At 37.0% G+C, this 22,758-nt stretch overlaps 1 protein-coding gene across 1 annotated transcript in view; it reads right to left on the minus strand.

Annotated features, from left to right (window-relative positions):
* Positions 1-22,758, minus strand: part of cdh13 (cadherin 13, H-cadherin (heart)) — a 376,372-nt gene that overhangs the window by 193,588 nt on the left and 160,026 nt on the right. Inside the window, exons 5-6 of the mRNA XM_046865279.1 lie at positions 14,203-14,208; positions 13,704-13,856 (exon numbers count right to left, since the gene is read on the minus strand). Coding sequence (XP_046721235.1) covers positions 13,704-13,856; positions 14,203-14,208 — 159 coding nt within the window. The remainder of the gene's footprint in view (positions 1-13,703; positions 13,857-14,202; positions 14,209-22,758) is intronic.

Here is a 22,758-nt window from a genome sequence, read left to right on the forward strand (position 1 = left end):
TTTTATCTGACTGCTGAGCTTAAATAACATGTCTAGGAAATGTATCGATCAGAAGAGAAGTACAAAACCTTTTACAAAAAGAAAAAAATAGGTTTACCACAGATCACGATGGCCACTATTAACACGTGGAGAAAATGGGGCACCATGGTGACATTACCAAAAAGCTTATTTCCCTTCAAATATGGAAGAATGGGCATGAAGAAAAGATATAAGGGAGGCTGCCAAGAGTAGTTGCAAGTACTGGCAAGTTCCCACTGCATTTCCTGCTACATTTGACAGGCAGATGGCCAAGGAAAAGGCAGGAAAGTAATCTAAATCTAAAACATACAGTTATGTCTATTAAAAACGTTGATGATAAAGTAATATTTTTGGCAGAAAAACACAATTTTGGCCAAAATCCAATATTTCAGAACAATTTTTTGGCAGTTTTCCAGATCTAAGCTGCTGTTACTACTTATAAAAATAGAGTGACAGAAAGAGTGTAAACACAGACATATGCAGCAAAACAAAAATGATTTGAATTTTGTTAGGGCCTAAAATGACTGATTTTTTTTTTTTTTTTAAGAATTTGTGTAAAGCCAGTAAACAAGGTTCCTTTATAATCTCCAAAACTCAAAGTTTTTTTTTTAGCTCCTGTCAAAACTAAGACTCAAGTGTGACACTCTGGCTAAACCTTAATGAATAATACATCAGTTATTAAAATGTGTGTCTGTTATTATGAACACCACTTCTCTACAGTATCTGCCCACATACTTGTGTGTATGACTTAATAACAAACACAATTCACCCGCCTGCTAAAGTGGAGTCATATGTACTTCAAAGGCTGGGATATTGTGTTAACTGACACAGAATAATTTATGAAGTGTTACAAGACATGAAGAAAGTTGTACAAATATCACTGTGTATTTTAGTGCGCCCCTTTGAAAATGATCTGTGCACATATTTTCTTTTCAGTGGTGACAATTAATGCACATTTACCAGCTTATTACATTTATACTACTGTTAAGATCAAAGACATGAGCTATTTACATTACAATAGAGCTCATTAAAATGCTGAAAAGAATGGTAGGGCCAATCCTCGCTAAACATTTGTTCTTGTAATAGAGATGAAGCGCTAAAGTATCCCCTTTAATAAAAATAAAAACTATTGTCTAATCTTTATAGACCATACTTAAACACTTCAACTTATACCTTTGAGGGTTGTGTTCATATGGTTATGTGTCACCAGTGTTAAGGCTAATTCCAAAAAGCATCATCTGACATAAACACTATTTTTCCTGAATAGTATAAAACCCCCAGTCGAAGCTGGAGGTTTCCTAACGATCTTCAAATCTCAAATAATCATTTTAAAACTTCAAATCTTCTGAAGAAATAATACCGTTCTATATCGCTTTTATAAGTATTGAACATTAATTTGCTTAAAAGTCAGAGGAAATACATGTTTCCTAAAGTATACATGAATCATTTTTACACTCATGATTTTCAATGGTAACAGTTATGCAGAAGGTTCATTTGATAATTAATTTTTCCACAGAATTTACGATACACTGCAGAGCCCTTCCTGAAAAATGGTCGCTCATTAACTACTGCATTCTTCAGCATTGTATTTGGTTCTTGTACATTGTCATTTACATATACTCTGTGTACAATTGTTAAAAAAAACCTTTTTTTCATTGCTCCTCGTATTTGATTATGGATCACCCTGTGTTAAGCATTTTATGACCACTACTATTGACTGCTACTGAGTCTATGCACTTGCTCTATGCCACACTCTCTACACTTCATGTTACACTTCACTTCAATACCATTATGAAACGCTGATATATATATTTAGATAGAGAGAGAGAGAGAGAGAGAGAGAGAGAGAGAGAGAGAGATAGAGAGAGAGACAGAGAGAGAGACAGAGAGAGAGAGAGCAATGAGCTTTCTAGCTCTCAAAGGCTCATGCTGTTTAAATGAAATATGCACAACTCAATATTGCTGTATCTACACTGTATCAATTTTATCAGTTGACTTGTGTATTACTAAAGTACCATAAGTGTGTCTAAAGTAATTTGTCAGGCAATGTCTGTTGGAATAAGCAGTTATGAATGTTTATGTTTACTATATGGACAAAGGTTTGTAGAAACCTCACTAAAACATTTGTATGTGTTTTTTTAATTCTCCATTGAACATTTGTGCACAGGAGCATTGTCATGATGGAACAGGTTTGGCTCTCCTAGTTCATGTGAAGGAAAAAAAAATTATATAATTTTGGAGACAGTTGGAGAAAGTTGGAGACATTTTATATATATGTCTCCAACTTTGTGATAACAGTTAGTAAAAGAAAGAAATATGGCTTGAAAATTCAGGTATCCCAATACTGTTGTTCATATATTGTAGCTTTTTTTTTATCAGTTCTAATCAATATATTTTGTGAGTGCCAAATATGACATCAGCAACTAATTTCCCTGAAACAAATTATATATTAGTTCTTATTTTAGTACATTTGCTTCTGTTGCATCTTGTTGAATTCTTTCCATGAAACAAACAAACAAAAACACATAAATGCACTACATTTTGGTTTGCACCTACTGTACATGACTAACAAATGGATTCCCCGTGACCTTAAACAGGCACAAATCACCACCGGTGTTAATGCTATGCTAATAATAATCCATCATCATTAACCCACAGTGCAGGAGCTCTTGCTGCACTTCTCACCCACCTTCTAGCTTTAAACAAATTTCCTGCTGCCAGAGTCTCATCATGGCTGCAACATCACATCAAATTATTCAAAAACAAGTTGTTTTTCAGGCTTAAGAGGTCTAATAACCAAGTATCCAATCAGGATGGACATCTGTGCGAAGACAAACACATGACTCATAAAAAAGAAAAAAATAACTTTCAAAGATCTTTCTTTATAAACCAGTTTCTGTCCCTGGAAGGTTAGATCCTCGTTTTTGCCTTTTAGCACTTCTAAGCCTAATGAAGAGTTTAATGGTTGCTTAATGGTTTATTCTCACTGCTCTTCAGTTCATGACTAGTGCCAGTTTGAAAGCAGTCCCCCAGCACAGTGAGACTGAGGCCATGGGTTATTAAAGATATAACATAAGCCTTATTTAAGTGCAAAACACAAAACAAATTTAGTTTGCATTCTTAGCGTAATTTACTTTGCCTGGAGGTCACTTCGGAGTCATAGAATGTCAGAGCAAATAATTTCAATTTCTGTGCACTTGCAGACATGATAAAATCATTTTTTTAAATATCAATTAATATTGATCTAATAGTAGTTTTATATTAGATATAGATCACATTTTTACAGTATTTGCTTTAAGGACACATCAATACATTTGCACTGTTTCATTTAGTCTTCAAATTCTATTTCGATTAATGATAGACATTTTTGGGAATCTTTCTGAACTAATCACTGCCATCAAGAACTAAATTGACTGTGTGAATTTTTACAGTTTCTGAGCATAAATAAATGCATGTACTGTAACTTTCTATAACATCTATTTCATTTATTAAGAAAAAAATTCAAAATATACAAACTACAGTACAAGGGAGAGAAATGCTTGAAATAATTGCTTGTTTTTTCTCAAATATTTAGTAAAAGTTAATTACATCACATCAACATGTCAATCAAAATGAATGAAAAAAGCTTACCGTATTTTTCGGACTATAAGCCGCTACTTTTTTCCCACGTTTTGAACCCCACGGCTTAAACAACGAATCGGCTTATTTATTAATTTTTCCTGGGTTTTTCCCGGTTTCACAAACTTCAAGCCAAAAAACTGAGCAACATAACATTAGACCAATGAAATTTTTGAACGGAAACGAAAAAAATGCACCTCACCTGTGTTCTGAGCTGCACGGCATCGGGAGAAAAAATTTTTTTTTAAACGCACGGCGATGCCAAAAGATAAACTCCCGAGAGAAATAGTTGTGAAAGGAAAGAAGTAAGACAGTGAACAATGACTTCCTTGGTAGGCTACTGTTTAGATACAAGCCGTTGTAACGCGTTGAGTCTGGGTCATGGGAGAACTCCAATTGCAACAGAAATCATATAAGCACAGACAGGTTTCCAAAACTCGTGCTTTTTTTATTTTTCTTGGCAACAGCGTTACGGTTAGTCAAAGAAACTTAGAAATGAGCATCAGAAAATAATAAGGACATAATCCTCGGTCTTGCACACATGCAGTAATAGCGGAAAAATGCAGTGACAGGCTATTCCCAAAATGCCGCTCTGCTCTTAAAGGAGCCACAACATATTTCACCCGTTACACCGTGTAACAGACACTGTCTTTAAAGCCTGTGTAAAGTTTATTAGTTTCAGTATAGACACCTGTGGCTTATAGACGGGTGCGGCTTATTTATGTTCAAAATAAAAATATTTGTAAAATTCAGTGGGTGCGGTTTATATATGGGTGCGCTTTATAGTCCGGAAATTACGGTAATTTGTTTTACATGGACCTAAATTTCTGTTGAGCATAAAGTATTTAATTCATTTCTTTCAAATGTCTTATCTTTTTTACATATTTATTTAGAGCAATTTGGGTTTTTTAATGATTGTTAAATTAATTAACACAGATGTAGAAGGTAGAGTAAGATTTCACTTAGCAGCAGTTGCCTTAAGTGTTTATAATATCACTAGTTGAATAAGAACATGAGGTGAAATCTGGCTTTTTGATGAAGGAGCATAAGTTAGAATTAAGTAGATTCATCAAAAAGAAAGTAAAATTCTCATCGCTATTATTAGCTTCTTAGCAACTCAGCATCATAACTCATTAAATTATTATTTAACAAAGCTGGGAAATTAACAAAGCTGATCACAGTAGACCAATTATGATAATTCTGCGATAATTATATAATTGTGAAGTTTTGTCATCGTTCTGAACAGTGAAAGCTGCTAAGGCCCTGATTTAATCCTGAACACATATTCTTACCGTGGCCTTGTGGATTTTTTTCTGCGTTCTCTGTTTTCCTCTCACAAAAATGCATGTAGATGGATTACAGACTTTAAAAATCATTAATTCTTGTGTGTGAATGGATTTGCATCCCATTAAAAGTGGTATACCTGCTTTCCTGCATTTCCAGGATAAGCACTGGATCCACCACGACACAAACTACATTAAAGTGGTAAATGATGATGAATATGAACAGTAGTTTTCCACCCCCAGTGCCCTTAGAGGACCCTTTAGAAAGAATTTGGGAAGTGCGAAACACATCAACCCAAAGATCACAGCCAATTTTTCAAATTACACACATGATTTGGTTCTGTAGAAAAAAGATGGGACTAATAGTGCCGTTCAACGTTCCGAGACAATTAAGAAGTAATCTTGAGACACTATATGGATTGTGACTTTACTGCGCAAAGTAGCAGTGCTTGGTTGACCACAACGAGAGATCTAACAGACTCTACAATATGGCATGGACTCAGGCCATATGTGCTTGGCTTGGTCATCGTTCTCCATGTGGGAGCTCCTATTGATTTCCTAAACCAAAAAAAAAAAAATGAATTTGGATGCAGAAGCATGTAAATACCCACCACTCAGCCCTTCCAATCTGTTCGAGTTACTTTAATGTGCTGTATCAGTCTATGGGTTTCCCGTTTCAAAGTGGCAACACAGTACACTGTCTCTAATTAACTTCAGATAAATATCACTCTATGCACACACACACACACACACACACACACACACACACACACAGAGAGAGAGAGAGAGAGAGAGAGAGAGAGAGAGCAAATGCAATAATTTCAAGCAATGTGCCAGAGCCTGAGGACTGCAGACGGTAAGGCGGATCGATGGAAGACAAACAGCTGTTGGACACCGCTATTCCATTACCTCCCTACGGTGGATCAAAACATTGCCTGCGCCAGCAGTAAGCAAACCTGGCCAAACTACGAGCATTGGGGCAGTTGAAGATGAGCCACACTGCTGTGATAACTCAACTCCATCATGCTGGAGGCCAGATGAGAACGGACCCACAGTGTGAGTTGAAACCAGAGAACACCCCTGCTTGCCATTAGCTCTATTCAGCAGGCAATGAAGCAAAGCTGTCATATGGCTACAACGGAACAGCGCCTGCTATCGCAATTTGTCGTTATTTTACTCCAGCATATAAGTGCTCTTTACAGATAGATACGTGTCATTTTTTTTTGTAATACTTATCAAATCTGCCTTCTTGTTTTCCCTTTCTCTATGTGCTGTTCGTTTAAAGTGTATTTTATGAAAAGGACAGACAGACTGACTGAGATAGAGACTGTGTAGACATTCACGCTGGCATAAAGAACATTTCATCTTCTCTTCATCATTATTCTTCTAAACTTTAATTTTCTCAAACACTTCAAATTACCCATCCGAAAACCAATGACCCCAAACATGAAAATACAGTTTGATGAGCTTTATCTCTAAGAACTAAGGCTAGCTTTTCATTTTTAAAAAAAATTTCTTTCTTTAATTGTGCTACATTTTAATTTAATTAATGATGCGTTGTGCAATCAACAAGTTTAAGTTCTATTTACCAACACTGATTTGTGTTTAAACCATCCTCATTATCTGTACACTCAACAATATCAGTTTAAAAGAAAAATAAACTAAAGTGAAACCTTAATTCATTTACTATTTTTGTTGTTCATTTCTGTAAAAAAAAAATTTATGTTGGTATAAAAAGCTAATGTTCTTATTCTTTCAATCTCTTCTTAGACTTCTTTCTGCTTGAGATGAAAGTCCTGTGTGTAAATGCTGAGCTTTTCTTCCATCTAGTTTTGGAATTTACACATAAAAAAGCTTATAAAAGCCAAAGTTTGTCCTTGATATAAACTCCAGTAATGAGATATATTAGGTCCAATGCCGCTGTCTGAAAACATCCTGTAACAACACACATAAAAACAATGACATCCTATTTGTGGGTTGTATTTAATATACAACTGGTTGTTTAAACCAAGACAAATTTAGGGGGTATATAGCAACACAGATAAACATGTATCCAATAAAAAATTGTGAATGTGAATATAATTAATATGTGAACATGTGAAAACATAAAGAATAAAAAATTTAATTAAAAAAAAACTATTTATTTCATTTTGAAAACTATATTGATTATTCTTCACGTTCAGTATTATGGGTTTTGGAGTGCAACGTTATGATGTGAAATTAAAAATAATTCCAATAATGTCTATTTAAGATCCAGGTTGGGAGACTACAAAAAATCAAGGGGGTAAATAAGTGCAAGTGCAAGTGTGAAGCAGTGCTTTGAGAATGTTGATGGAGAAGTATAGAGAAGGTCAAAAAGAGTTGCATTGTGTGTATGTGGATTTAGAGAAAGCGTAAGACAGAGTGGAGAGAGGAGTTGTGGTATTGTATAAGGAAGTCAGGTGTGTCAGAGAAGTATGTAAGGGTGGTGCAGGACATGTATGAGGACAGTGTGACAGCAGTGAAGTATGCAGTAGGAATGACAGACTGGTTCAAGGTGGAGGTTGGACTGCATCAAGGATCGGCTCTGAGCCCTTTCCTGTTTGCAATGTTTGCAGTGGTGATGGACAGGTTGACAGATGAGGTCAAACAGGAGTCTCCCTGGATAATGGTGTTTGCAGATGATATTGGGATTTGTGGTGAGAGTAGGGAGCAGGTTGAGAAGAGCCTGGAGAGGTGGAGGTACTCGCTGGAGAGAAGGGGAATGAAAGTCAGTAACAGTAAGTCAAAGTATGTGTGTGTGAATGAGAGGGAGGGGAGTGGAGTGGTGCGGTGCAGTTGCAGGGAGAAGAGGTGGAGAAGGTGGATGAGTTCAGGTACCTGGGGTCAACTGTGCAAAGTAATGGAGAGTGTTAGAGAAGTGAAGAAAAGAGTGCAGGCAGGGTGGAGTGGGTGGAGAAGAGTGATAGCAGGAGTGATATGTGATAGAAGAGTATCTGTGAGAGTGAAAGGGAAAGTTTATAGGACTGTGGTGTGACCTGCGATGTTGTATGGTTTAGAGACTGTGGCATTGAGTAAAAGACAGGAGGTGGAGCTGGAGGTAGCAGAGCTGAAGATGTTGATGTTTTCGTTGGAAGTGATGACGATGGACAGGATTAGAAATTAGTTTATTAAAGTGACAGAGCATGTAGGATGTTTTGAAGACAAGGTGAGGTCGGCGAGATTATGAAGGTTTGGACATGTGCAGAGGTGGGACATGGGGTATGTCGGTAGGAGAATGCTGAGGATGGAGCCACCAGGAAGGAGGAAAAGAGGAAGACCAAGGAGGAGGTTTATGGATGTGGTGAGGGAAGACATGCAGGTAGTTGGTGTAAAAGAGGCAGATGTAGAGGACAGGGGGGTATGAAGACGGATGATCAGCTGTGGCAACCCCTAATGGGAGAAGCCAAAAGAAGAAGAAGAAGCAAGTGTGAAGCAGTGCAAATGTGACAGTTAATACCTTCTGCCACAACTTTGTGCAACTCACAGCAGCTACCTCTTCACCGTGCTTCACACCTTCTGGAGCCGTCACTATGTGCTGTGTGAGAACTGTAGTTTACACTTTGAATTAATTGTGTGGTAGATAAATAGCTGGATGGACAGATGGACAGATAGTAGTTTTTGAAATAATAATAATAATAATAATAATAATAATAATAATAATTATTATTATTATTATTATTATTATTATTATGTCAAAGCCCTGCAGAATGTAACTAATCACTGGTCCATTAACTATATTCAAATCCCAAATACTTAACAATTAAATCATGCTGTTTAATTTTTATGCATGAGGTAAAATACACTATGTATTAAAGGCTCATTAAATAATAAATGAGTCAATATAGACATTATGGAAATTCAGATTTATGGACTATGGACTGTTTTCTTACGGAACAAGTAATACCTTTCTGTTTTCTCAGTTAAGATATCACATGATGCTTTGATTATAACATGGACTTTTTATACTCACTCATTTCAGGTGCTGCATTTGACTGAAACGCCGAGTTCCCAAACTCTAACTAGAGAAAAACCATACAAACACTTGGGAATCCAGAAAAGGCCTTTCTACTATATGTTCAGCATATTACATAATTTCATCACTGGTTACCCAAGGCATCAAGTCTGGCTTTATTGTCATACTGTGTCATTCATACAGTACACAGTAAAACAAAACAATGTTCCTCCATGAAAAAGGTGTGGCACAGAACAACACAAAACTACAGAGAACTAACTAAGGGCACACAGACATACACAATAAAGTGCTAGTGTGCAAGCAATGCAAAACAGTTACCAAAAAAAGATCAATACAGTTTGGAGAACAGTGCATTATTGACAAGCACACAAAGCTAGTGTGCAAAGATATTTCTGTAAAATAAACAATATATAGTTAATCATGACAATTTGTTTAACAGTAAATAAGGCAACTAGTATCAATTTAAATACGCATTAGTAGCTATACTAGTATTTACTTTCAATAAATTAATTTAAAAAGCATATATCAGCTTTCTAAAAACATTTTACAGTGCATTGTTTTGAAGAGGTACAGTAAACGTCACCCATTGCTGTACATTATGAATAGCTAGCTGCCTATTTCTGCTTCGTTCTTGTATTGTATTTGTATTGGAATATGATTTCCATCCATTGCCGTGCCTTTTAGCAAAGTGGACATCATTGTTTTTTTGCTCTCTACAGTGTATTAACGCTAACAAGGATTAACAAGAAAGATTACTGTTAGCACGAACAACATACTGTAAGTCTACTAGGATTCCAACTATGCAGTGGTGCTGTTTGGAAATATTGCAGGATATAACTGATAGAATGCACACTATAGGTCAGGATAATGTGTGTTGAGCTTTTTTATTCACATGATTATCCTGTTTTATCAATTTTAGCTGATTATTTATATCCTTACAGTTGCACATATTTAAGGTGCCTACCCCAAACGACATAGTACTGTAGTAAATACAGATGAGCGAATGGGAAAACTGTCTCCGAAAGAGCGAGAACAGTTTCAACAAGTCTTTGCAGAGATTTTCCAATTCGGTGGAATTGTAGTGGAGGAATGGAGCACTATTTTACTCGAAATACAATTATAGAAACCAAAACATTCAGGAACCTTAGTGAAAATAAGAACGAGGTTTCATATGACAGAAAAATGTACAGTCAATATATCCTACCCCTAAAAATAAGCTCAGATTTACCCATGCACGGATTGGACTTAAATGCGAGAATGTCCCTTTCCCCCGTGGACACAGCATAAGCCGAGACTAAAGCTCTACCGTCTACATGCTGCTCTATGGTTTCAAACAAAGCAGAGCACATGCAGAAGGAGCTTTTAGAGGGAATTAAGCAGGCATGACATAGACGCCTGACTCCAGACTGGTGCAATAATGGGGCTTTTATCATTACGGCCTAGTGTCCAGCAGCACTCTGGCCATGAATAGCACAGTGAAGAGCATAATTACACAGTGACCAGGAAGAGAAAGCGCTTCAAAGATGTCAATTGCACGGTTAGTTGGACCTTCAGTAGAAAATGTTCCGCTTTCCACTACAGGATGTGTTCCTAAAAGGATTTCTAGGCGCATGCTTTACTCACCACTACTGTACCAAATGGAAAATATGGGCTGTAAATGTAAAAACCCCTGATTATTCACCAGCTCTGGTCTTTAATGCAGATATAAATTATTCTAACTCGCCAGCTGCACCATGATGGCTGTCTGCATTTTGATCTCGAATCAGTTTTTTTATACAAATTAATGCTTCGGTCCACGTCTTCTGTCTTCCCTCGATTTAAAATTTGGCAGTGATGCCCTTTATCACAGTTATGGGTGATAGTAGCAAACATCAATTAAAGTCCAGATGTCCAGATTTGCATGAAAGCTGATCCCTAGCGCGTGCACACACACACACGCTCAGTCTCACACATCTGGGTATTAAGAGAATCAGAATTGCACTGGAGGGTTTAGAGCTTCTGGAGCTGTGTGAAGACTGGGACATGACATTCGTCAGAGAGTACAGACTGGCTCCGATCTGCTTTATCATCTAAGAAGATGATTACTGCTGCTAGAAAATGAGTTGGAATTAGCTCAACTGTAATTATTCCTGATGCCCTGTACAGGAAACAGACAGAAAAACGCAGTCATTCCTGCTGCCACAGAATTAGGCAATGTGTGGCCGTCTGATAGGGGTGTGTGCTTGTGTGCATGTGTGTATGTCAGGTGGCCAAGAAGAGAGCAAGGGAACAAGCCCATCTGTTTGATTAGACAGAGAGTGTGTAGCGCAGCACAAAAATATGCTATTAAGGAAGCAGGGCTTTCAGTCCATTCCAAGAGAGGTGCTGCTTTTTTTTAACCACAACTGAGACTCATGACTCACTCGCAAACCTGCCAATCCAGCTGAGAGGGAGCGAGGGAGGGAAGAAGGGAGGGAGGGGGGGAGGAAGAAAGAGAGAGAGAGAGAGAGAGAGAGAGAGAGAGAGAGAGAGAGAGAGAGATGTGTGCATGTAAAGTCAGACACGGTCACCTTCATTCATTCATAACATCACAGCAAATATGGCAGGCTTTGATGCATGAGTGCTGCCGGTTGTGGCCGTGATTGCGGGGCTGTGTGCGGACAGCAAATAGAGAGATGTAAATGTCAAGTGGTGCGCAAGAGCATGGGCTTTGATCCCACCTAAATTTTGAACACGCTACCACACAGGCAGCTTCCAACACATACACACACAGTATTGTATATTGTTATACTGTACACTAACCTGATGTTTTCTCAAATCAAGAATGTTCAGATATACACACAAGACCGGGTATAAACTGTTACCATAAACTGTGTTTTAAACACCTCAGGTATAATATCAAGAGCAGGTGTATTGAGCTGGAGAAAATACAAAATGTAGTAAAACACAGAAGTTCTAAAAGAAAAACAGCAAATCTCAAAAACAGTACAGCTCTGATGCCTCTGCACAAATGGTGTAATAATGATCATAGTTAAAATGTACTATACGTATTTACAGACCACAAACTGTGGGTAGTGGGTTGATGGTAGCTTAGAGGTTAAGGCATTAAACATTGTACATTGGACTTTGGATCAGAAGGTCATGAGTTTAAATCCCAGCCACACCTGGGCCCTTAACCCCATAGCTGCTCAGTTGTATGAATGAGATAAATGTAAGTCGCTTCGGCTAAGGGCATCTGCCAAATCCCAAAATCATACATTATTCCAGCAAAAACAATGAAAATACTTTGATCATTTGATCTTATTTTCAAAACGTTTTTTTGTCTGTGAGCCATAATGCATTAAATCAAAAGGCCCAAAAACTTTATTTTTTTTGAAATATCCATTTACTTATGCTCAGGCCCCAGATAAAAGCCAAAAAGAATGATAACAATGCATACTTAGAACAAAAAGAAAGAAAAAAAAAACTATGACTAGCAAGCATGACCGGATTGTTCAAACACTTTATTAGTTCGAATGCCCCAAAACAGAACAGCAACAAAGGACAACTACAAGGAACCAAGGTCTGAAATGAAAGAAGCTGTCCGATCAACTGCGCTGCCAAATCAAATGCTACACATCATCTTTCTCGTCATCTGCTGTAGCCAGGGGGCTTTTTTCTGTCAGGTTGTTATGTTTAAGAAAATTACTGATTTTATACGACTGGAACGGGCTATATATATATATATATTACTGACTGTACTGAATAGATAGAATAGATAATCCATCCTCTATCTTAAATTGTCAGATGTGTAAAAGCACAAACAATGCTCTTTAGCATTTTTTGTCAACTTACATTTATCACATTTATACAACTGAGCAGCAATGGGGTTAGGGGCCTTACTCAGGGGCCCAGGAGGGGCAGCTTGGTGTGGCTGGGCTTTAAACCCACAACCTTTGGATCCAAAGGCCGATGCCTTAATCACTTAGCTACCACCTCCTGCATATATAAATGCTAGAATTACAGTAAACATTCTGGTTTGGAGTAAAGAATTTATATATGTATATATTGTATTTATATATGTTATTAAACACTTTATCTACTGTATAACCATAACATAAGCAAGTGTGCTTACCTAAAATGTGACTTCAGCCTGGTTTGTTCTGTCTGGAGTCACATTTGCTTGAATATTATTAATGGCATGTATATGCTGAATAATACAGGATGGGTAAAAAGCTAAAAGGTTAATCCAGTTGTGCTTTACAATCAACATACATTTAGATGCTTTCAGTGCATATGACATCCGGGTAAACTAAGGAGGCCAGTGTATGTCAAGGTTTTTTTTTATGCCTTCATGGCACTATACCAAAATAAAGTCACAGTTCATCAAATGAAATCAATATTGAGTCTTTCTATATATGTATCTTAGATATATCTTATTTCAGCTGCTCCAGTTAGGGGTTGCCACAGGAGGATCATTCATTTCCATATAAATGTGTCCTCTACATCTGCCTCTTGTACACCAACCACCTGTATGTCTTCCCTCACAAACTTCCTCCTTGGCCTTCCTCTTTTTATCCTGCCTAGCGTCTCCATCCTCAGCATTCTCCTACCGATATACCCCATGTCATTTTTCTGCACATGACCAAACCATCTAAATCACACCTCTCTCACCTTGTCTCTAAAACGCCCTACCTGTAAGATCCTTATAGTAAACGAATTTCTAATCCTCATCAATCCCAGCATCTTCAACAACTCCAGCTCCGCCTCTTGTGTTTTTGTCAATGGCAGTGTCTCTATACCATATATATGTAAATGTGCAGTTAACTTACATGGTAAAAAGCTATGGCCTCTCGGTCCAGAGCACGACTCACTGCAACCTCTCCAGTGAGTTTGTTGATGCTGAACACACCTTTCGGATCCTGATCAGCCCCTTTTCCCATCAATCGAAAAATGTGGTCCTCTTTCATATCAGACGAGATGACCTGCAGCAACGATGCACACGAAATTCAATATTCAACATTCTAACATTCACATTCTAAAAAAAAAAAAAAAAAGAAGCAACAATAACAATGGCCTCCTATTCAAAAATAACTCAATCAGTAAAGAATGAGTGTAGATGAGCAGGAACGATTAGCCTCATCATTTCAATGGAACAAATTAGATTGAGTGATTATATTGGCATGTTTATATTGCGTGTACATCCACACTAATATGACATTGTTATGGTTTTAATGAAGATGGTTAACCACAATTTATTTCCGTGGCATAGTAAGTGACAACACAAACACAGTATAATCTGGTTGATTATATGTGATCTGTAGTACTTACATGAGACTGGGAAGGTCAGAAGCGTTCCAGGAGGAGGCGGCAGGTTAGAGGAAACCAGAACAAACAGAACAAACACGTATTACACAGCTTATTAAACAGCTTTTAGTACTGAACAAACATAATGTACAATATATAGAATAAACCGTATTATACCACAGCTCTATTGAAGTCTCAAACAGCATGGCCATAGAGTGAGTAACAGAAAGAGATTACATTTATTTTTTACATTTATTTTGATGTTCTTTTTTTATTTATAGCAATTAAATTTGATTGTACTTCATTACTGTATGCAAATATATTGCACAATATACTTTCATGAGTTTGTTTACTTTGTCATTTTGTCATTGTTATTAATGGGTCTGGATTTTATTTCTATCAATCATTATTATGATATAAAGAATCATGCCAATGAAGTACTTTGAACTGGAAATTGATAGAGCGAGAGAGAGAGAGAGAGAGAGAGAGAGAGAGAGAGAGAGAGAGAGAGAGAGAGGCTGGTGAAAGAATAATGTAAAAGAAAAACACCACTAAATTGTCACTTGCTACTTGTTGGCAAATCAAACAATGTAAAACTTTCTTTCGGCTTCTCCCTTTAGGGGTCTCCACAGCGGATCATCTGCATGTTTGATTTGGCACATGTTTTTACGCTGGATGCCCTTCCTAACACAACCCTCCCCATTTATCCGGGCTTGGAACCAGCACTAAGGCTTGTGCAACCCTAACGGCTGGGGTTGGTTCCCTGACCAGGGATTGAACCCGGGCCGCAGCGGTGAGAGCGCCGCATCCTAACCACTACTTGTTGGCAAATCAAACAATGTAATCATTCATAATTTCACAGCATTTCAAGATGGATAACACACTCCAAACCATGCTTTCATACTGAAAGAAAATGTATGGAAAAGTTGGGGAGGGCTGGGAGTTAAGCAGTGGTGATGCGATTGTTGTTTTGTTATGACCCTCAGCCATCAGCCCACAAACACTCCACCAAAAATCTGTTATGTGTATCCTTTACTTACTTTCTGAATCACAGTTAGAACTAATGTACAAAGTCAGGTACAAATTCTAATATACTGTAGCAATGTGATATACACTATATGGACAAATGTTTGTGCACACCTGACCAAAAGATTCATATGTGCTTATTTTGAACATCCCATTTAATATTTTGTACCCATTTGCTGCTATAAGAACCTCTGATTTTTTGGGAAGATATTCTACTACATTTTTTAGATCTTTGGAGATTTGTGCTCATTCAACCACAAGGGCATTAGTACATTTAGGTACTGACTGTCACAAGATTTTCTGATTGGATAACTGCAGGAATGTGCAGGTGTTCCTTATAAAGTGGGCAGAAAAAACGGATATGACTAAAGAGTGTAACTGTAAGTTTGTCTCCAACTATTATGCGGATGGAGAGCTTTGCTGTTTCCTGGTAACATAATAAGCTGAATATTTGTTTTATTAGTATCAAAAAAAATAAAAAAGAGAGAGTGATGAGTGTTTATAGCATAATTTGTTTTGTGGACATTTTACAGCAAAGAAACAATTATCCGAAAAAATTATATAAGACATGCCAAAAACATTTTTTTATCAGATTGTTGTGGAGTCGGAGGAACAGTTTTTTAAAAATAATCAACAATGTGGTAAGAGTAACTCTGCTTAGCTGTGGGCCACATTGCACCCTTTAAAACTCCCCAGTTATAACTGTTAACCTCAGGCACACTTCTATTTTACTGCAGTTTTATGTTGGCTGAAGTGGCGGTTTAAATGCATTACATATTATGTAATGACTATAGGCTGATAGTAGATTTGATGCAGTACCCACACACTCATTTAACCACTGCATGCTACATTTAACCATTCAACTACAGTGAATAGAAAAATCCACATTTATAAACAAACTGTATTAAAATAATAATCTAGGAAATAGCATTTTTTATGTTCATTATGCACTTCCTTATTCCCAGACCATGTTTAGTGCACTTTTTATACTATCACAGTTAATTACAAACTCTGCAAACTTTTTTTTATTATCTGGAACTCTTGTTAAGCACTTTTAATGCTGATATTAGTGTACAGTAGGTTATGCACACATTTATTCACAAAATGTTTGTGGACACCTGACTATAAGATTCATATGTGCTTTTTAAGTTTCATTTCTCATTTTGTCCCCATTTGCTCTGTTGTTCTGGGTAGATGTTCCTCTAGATTTTGGAGTGTGCTAGTTGAAATTTGTGCTCATTTATTCACAAGCATGTTAGTATGCAGGGTGAGGAGGCTTGGGGTGCAGTCAGTGTTCCAATTAATCCCAAAGGTATTAATAAGGGTTGAGGACAGAGCTCTATAGCAGGCCACTTAAGATCTTCTACTCCAACCCATGTAAATCATATCTTAATAGAGCTGGCTTTGTACAAAAGGGCAGGGTAATGCTGGAACAAGTTTTAAGTTAAGGGAAAATGTAATGCTTCCACATCCACATACATCCTTTATAATATTTTGCCCCAATATTGTGGATACAGTTTGAGGCAGAGCCCCCTTATTGCTGGAAAAGACTGGTGTCCCAATATTTTTGTCTATATATTGTATACAATTTAATTTGTACTTGTATTTGTTGACCTGATTTACTTGTACTTGAACCAGTATTTTATTGTTGCAGTAGTAATTTTTTACTCAATTGTGTTTTGTGCCTTTCCATCATGGCCTCCTATTTACTTTACCCAAGACTGCAGCAGTCTCACAGTAGTTTCTGCTCATTCCTATGTCATTTTCATTCTTTTCTTTCTCTAGTAGACCTCGTAGAGGCCATGTTCTTGTCTTAGGAGTGGTTGTTGTAGAAGTATGCACAAAGTTGTTTTCCTGTTTTGCTTTACACAGCAAACTGCCTTTCTATCGATTTGTCGTAACAATAAAAAAAAGGTTTTTCTTTCTCTGAGTTATTAAAGACATTATGAGCTTCTGCAGAGGTAGGAGGAGGCAAAGAGTGAGAGAAAGAATCAGAGCTGTAGCTGGAGAAAAACCAAACCCCAGGAGGACTGATGAGATGCCAGCAAGGAGCCGAAGGTGATAATGATGGAAGAATAGAGACAAGAGTGGAGCTGAGGTGAGCTCAAACCCTGAGAAGACAGGATGGGAATGAGAGAAGAGCTTGAGAATGAACAAGGCTAGCTGTGAGGTGCGGGGAAGGTGTTGAGATGTTGTGGCAATGGATCACGGGAGGATCAATTGTCACTTCCTGCACTCTATACTATTTACAGTGCACATGTGCCACACGTGGTGACACTAAACACACACATGCACGCACACACGCATACACACACACACACACACACACACACACACACACACACACACACACACACACACACAGTGTTGTTCAGCTTTCTTCTCAGTTATTAAAGGCATGCCGAGCTCAGTCTATCGGGAAGTGCTCACCTATTTCTATCAGCTCTCATTAGAAGCAGAGAGAACATAAAAGAGAAGCAGGCTGGTGTCACTGCGGGGGTATGACAGCAAGGAGGAGCTGCAAATTCTGACGTTGTACACAATGCAGCAATCAATAAGCGAGAGATGGAATCCACACACTCCAAGTGAAACTTATTTTGGGGTGAATATTTGCTCATATTTAGATATTCTGTTATAACAAAAAAAAATGCATGTAAAGATATATCATATAAGATTTTCAGGTAATAATCATGAAATATTAAAATGGGGGAAAATGTGATCATCAGGTCTTAGTGGCATTGCTGGCACCTGGTTTGAGGCTGGAATGAGATTTTAGAAACTGCTATTATCTTATTTATACACAATTGCATGCACACACACACACACACACACACACACACACACACACACACACACACACACACACACACACAAAATCCATGGCATTTGTTTTTGTCTTTTAGTTATTGTTACTTTACTTGTAGTTATTATTATTGTACATATCTTTATTTGACATTGCGTTTTTTGCTAATCTGTAAATTTCTGCTGTAACATTATCAATTGCCTGCCCGCCTGCCTGCCTGCCTGCCTGTCTGTCTGTCTGTCCGTTTGTCCGTCAGTCTGTAGTGCCTCAAATGTCCCCTCATTACAAATATGTTAAGTAGAAAAGCATCACAGAATGAAAACATATAAAGTTGAAGCAGATGGACTTTAAAAGCAGAAGAGAACACTAGGTTCCACTGAAGTTCATCAAGCCAGAGACTAGACATTTATAAATGCACCAAAAAAAATATTGAAAGCAACATTTTCCATGTTCCTCATGCACAAAAAAAAAAAACATGCTAATTAGCCACTAATAGAAAATCATAAAAGTAGTGACCAAAAGAGGTTTCTAAGTAAACTGCTGCATGTAAAAATATAAAAAAATATGAAGCACAGCACATGAAAATGCTATATTCCAAAGTAACCATGTAAGAGAAGTTTCTTGCTCTCCTGAGCCTTAATAAAGAGAGACTTAAGTAAACGTTGCAAGTTAATTTTTCTGCATCTAGCCAGCTTGCCATTTGTTCCTGGAGTGCCTGCTTGGCGTGTAGCTTGGTCTATGTGTCGAATGCTCTCATTTTCTAAATGTATTCTGTCATAACAGGGGCTTTGATCATTTGAGCAGACTTGCTAATTATTACATGTTTATTATGTTTTGAAGACTAATGAGGCATGGGTTGGAGCTCAATTTGCCTCCTTTTGCGTTTATTTATGCTGCAGTCCTTCTCTGGTTCGAATGATGCTTGGCTGGATATCGCCCTGCAATAATAAATCAAAAACATACTTATAATTCATTATATCGCTTTATAAATTCATGCTCTCTATTGTACTAATGTACTAATGAAAGCTAGTTATAAAATGATAGGCTAAAAGATATTTGGCTCTGCAGTAGCTGCCACTGTACCATTACATTGTTTCCTTTTGCATTCGTCCCCTTATAGATACACTATTTGGACAAAAGTGTGTTGACACCTGACCATAAAATTCCATGTGATTCCCATTGCCGTTCCATATTTGGTCCCCATTTGCTGTTGTAAAAACCTCCACTCTTGTGATGTTCCACCTGATTTAGGAGTGTGCTTGTGGAAATTTGTGCTCGTTCAGCCACAAAAGAATTAGTAGTCAGATACTGATGAGGCCTGGGGTGCAGTCAGCATTCTAATTCATCCCAAACGTGGCCAGTGTGGGCAGTGCTCTTTAGTAGGCCACATGAGATCTTTGACTCCAACCCATAGATTCATGGAGCTCTACATGTGCACAGGGGCACTGTCAGGCTGGAACAGATTTGTGTTTTCAAGTTCAAATGAAGAAAAATGTAATGATACTAAATCCAGTGTCATCCTATACAATTGTGTGCCTTCAACTTTGTGTAACAGTTTGGTGAAGCACCACAAATGGCTGGAAAAGTTGTGCCCCAATTATTATCATTTTATTTTTATTTTTTTTTTATCTTTAAGGATTCCTTTAGACCTAATATTTACATGCATTTTGGGTAATTGGATAATAATCATACTTAGGTTCTGCTGATGTGTTTTAAATGCATCTTTACTGACCACTTGTCACTAGAGTGGGTCGCCAGCTGTGCCAGAAGCCATTTGTTGTCTTCAAAACCAGCCTTAACGCTACTTGCTTAATATCAAAACTTGTACAAAGTGTATATTTAGCTGTCAGACAACATTTTCTAATGAAACCACGGGACCCTGGATTTGTCAATAAAAGCTTTACATGTACTGTCAACACCAGGCTGTGTGACATTTTGCACAGCTTTAGTTCGGCTAAACAATTTATACATCAATCACTGAAAGGTGCTGTTAACAAAAAGAAAGCAAAGTGTATGAAAAAAACATCCAGACTGAGTCTATAGCCTGTTTTCTTTTTTTTTTTTTTTTTTTACTGGTCAAAGAACAGCAAAAATAAATATCTTTAAGTATTAATATTAGCATCAAAGTTTGTATCAAATCAGTGACTGCTGTACTTTTGTGTGGGATAATGAAAAATAAAATCATCATAAAAAACATTATTTTAAACTGCAATCTCCATATTTAAAAGTAATTGTATCATTAAGCATTTAAAAATCTTTGCCCAATCGGATGGTGTCATCAATGGGAAACAACATAAAGCCATGACAAAATTCATTTCTGTTAGCTATGGATGCAATATGACTTTGTCTCTATGATCTAATACCATTACTTTCAGGATCTATTGTCGATATTGACACTAATATGAAAACCAGTGTTTTTGAAAATTATCATTATTAATATTAAATAGAAGTTTTAACAAAATATAATCTGCCACATAAACTGCATTTATTATTTGACATTCTCCCCTGCTACATTTTACACTATTCCAGTATTTAACTAATGCCATGAAAGATTCAGCATTGAAAGATTTGTCAGTACGTCTGAACCATCCTAGAAAAAGCTGTTCACCTGAAAGAAATATATATATTACCTGAAAAATTACCAGAACAATCCTTGTTTGACCTGAACAACACACTGACTTAAACAACACTCAATACAAGACAATTCAGTGTTACTTGCAATGACAGTAATGTACAGATTCTAAGGCCTTCACATGGCTTGTACTGCTTGAAACACCAAACTCAATCAAAAAAAAAAAAAAAATCAGCAACAACAAAAATCAAATCAGCACAACAATCCTAAACAGCATCATGGCTGGGCATTAATTTTCTTTAAAACTATTGAAATTCAATTTGAAAACCATGAACCTGATCATGACTAGCCTCAATACACTGAGGTGCATTAGAGTTTACACTACAAATGCAATGTACACATGTATCTCTGCCAAACACACAGTCTGGTTCGAGTGGAAAGTTCATAACAAATCTCTTGTATCTAACACTGGCCGCTGAAGATCTGATCCCTCCCCAAGCGTGCAACTTTACAGATATTTAGAAATAACTACAGATTTACTGTTCATATTTATTGTAATTGTATCTAATGTTCTGAATTATTTAATAACTCGAATCACTGCATCATCTCAACTGTTCATACCTCAATCTGTGTTTGTTCACATCTAAGTGCTTGCCTTGTCAACGCCTGAATCTGAGCATCATCACAAGCATTTCAATACCCACTGCAGCTGTTATGTAATGCAAGACACATGCAGGAAAATGCAGCTTTAATAAGGCAGGCAAATACAATTGAGAATCAAAAATATGTCGAAAAGACAGGCAATGGTCTGGCGATTCGCAAACACACAACAGAGGACAATGGTGTGGCAAAACAAAGTAAAGAAAAGGCTTGGTAACATCATGGAAGTAAGTCACATTGAGTGTATACTTCAGAAAGACTTTATAGACAAGAAATATGTGTGCTTGTGTGCCTTTGTGTGTGTGTATGTGTGTGTGTGTGTGTGTGTGTGTGTGAGATTGAGCATGGGTGTGCTCAATCAGTTGATGTGTGAAGGCAAGTGGGAATATGTGCGAGTGTTCTGGGATTTTAAGTCAGAGGCTGCAGTGCCTGCTGGGAATCGGAGTCACGGTGGAGCTGCAATCTAACAGTACCCAGTGTACCTGTGCAAATTACAAACCTGTACCTGTGCAAGTACTCTATAAAGAGTAGTCAACACTAATAAACGAATAATGAACAGTATTTGCTGTAAATGCACTAGTAGCCACAAGTACAGTTTATGCACTTTTATTGTTGGTTTTTGTCAATTGTCAATATTTTTTTTCTGCAGACTCTGAATGTCAAACTTCTTCGTGTCTTTGCAGGAAAACCCTGACAGCCTTTATTATTGACATTCGGTGCAACCCAGATGAGGATGGGTTCCCTCTTGAGTATGGTTCCTCTCAAGGTTTCTTCCTTATGCCATCTCGGGGAGTTTTTCCTTGCCACAGTCGCCACCGTAAAGCTGCTTTGTTTAAGACAATGTTCATTGTCAAAAGCGCTATACAATTAAAATGAATTAAATTAAATTAAATTAAATTATTATGCTTTTTTGTATTCTTTTTTATTAATTTATTTTTTCTGACTGGAAAGTGCTCTACTATGTTACATTTTATATATGTTACTAACATACAATCATTTTATTTTTTATAGGAAAAGTTAAAAAGGGAACAGAAAGTAATATAATATTAATAATAGTAATAACAATAACAATAATATAACAAATTTATTCATGTATATATGTATATGAAAATTAGAAAATAATAATTATGAAAATAAATTCAGATTTTTTTTGTGTATTGGTCTGTGAATCGTAGTGAAAATTTAAAAAATTAACTTGTTTTGGCTTGATGTTTGTTAATTTTGTGGTTTTAATTTAGTACTTGTGCGGAATAAACACATCTCCAATAAACTGTGAAGAGAGATTACAAACGGTCTTACTATTGATTCAGTAATTGACAGCATTTCATTACAAGTATTTTATTATTTCCTTAAGTGCAATCACTCTCTCTCTCTCTCTCTCTCTCTCTCTCTCTCTCACACACACACACACACACACACACACATATACACACACACAGCTGTGCTTTAAATATTTGTCAGGAGGAGGTCAAAGCTGGAAGTCTAATGGCAATCAGCAGTAAAAGCTGGTTGATTCTGA

Source organism: Silurus meridionalis, chromosome 13, assembly GCF_014805685.1.
Source record: "Silurus meridionalis isolate SWU-2019-XX chromosome 13, ASM1480568v1, whole genome shotgun sequence".
NCBI lineage: Eukaryota > Metazoa > Chordata > Actinopteri > Siluriformes > Siluridae > Silurus > Silurus meridionalis.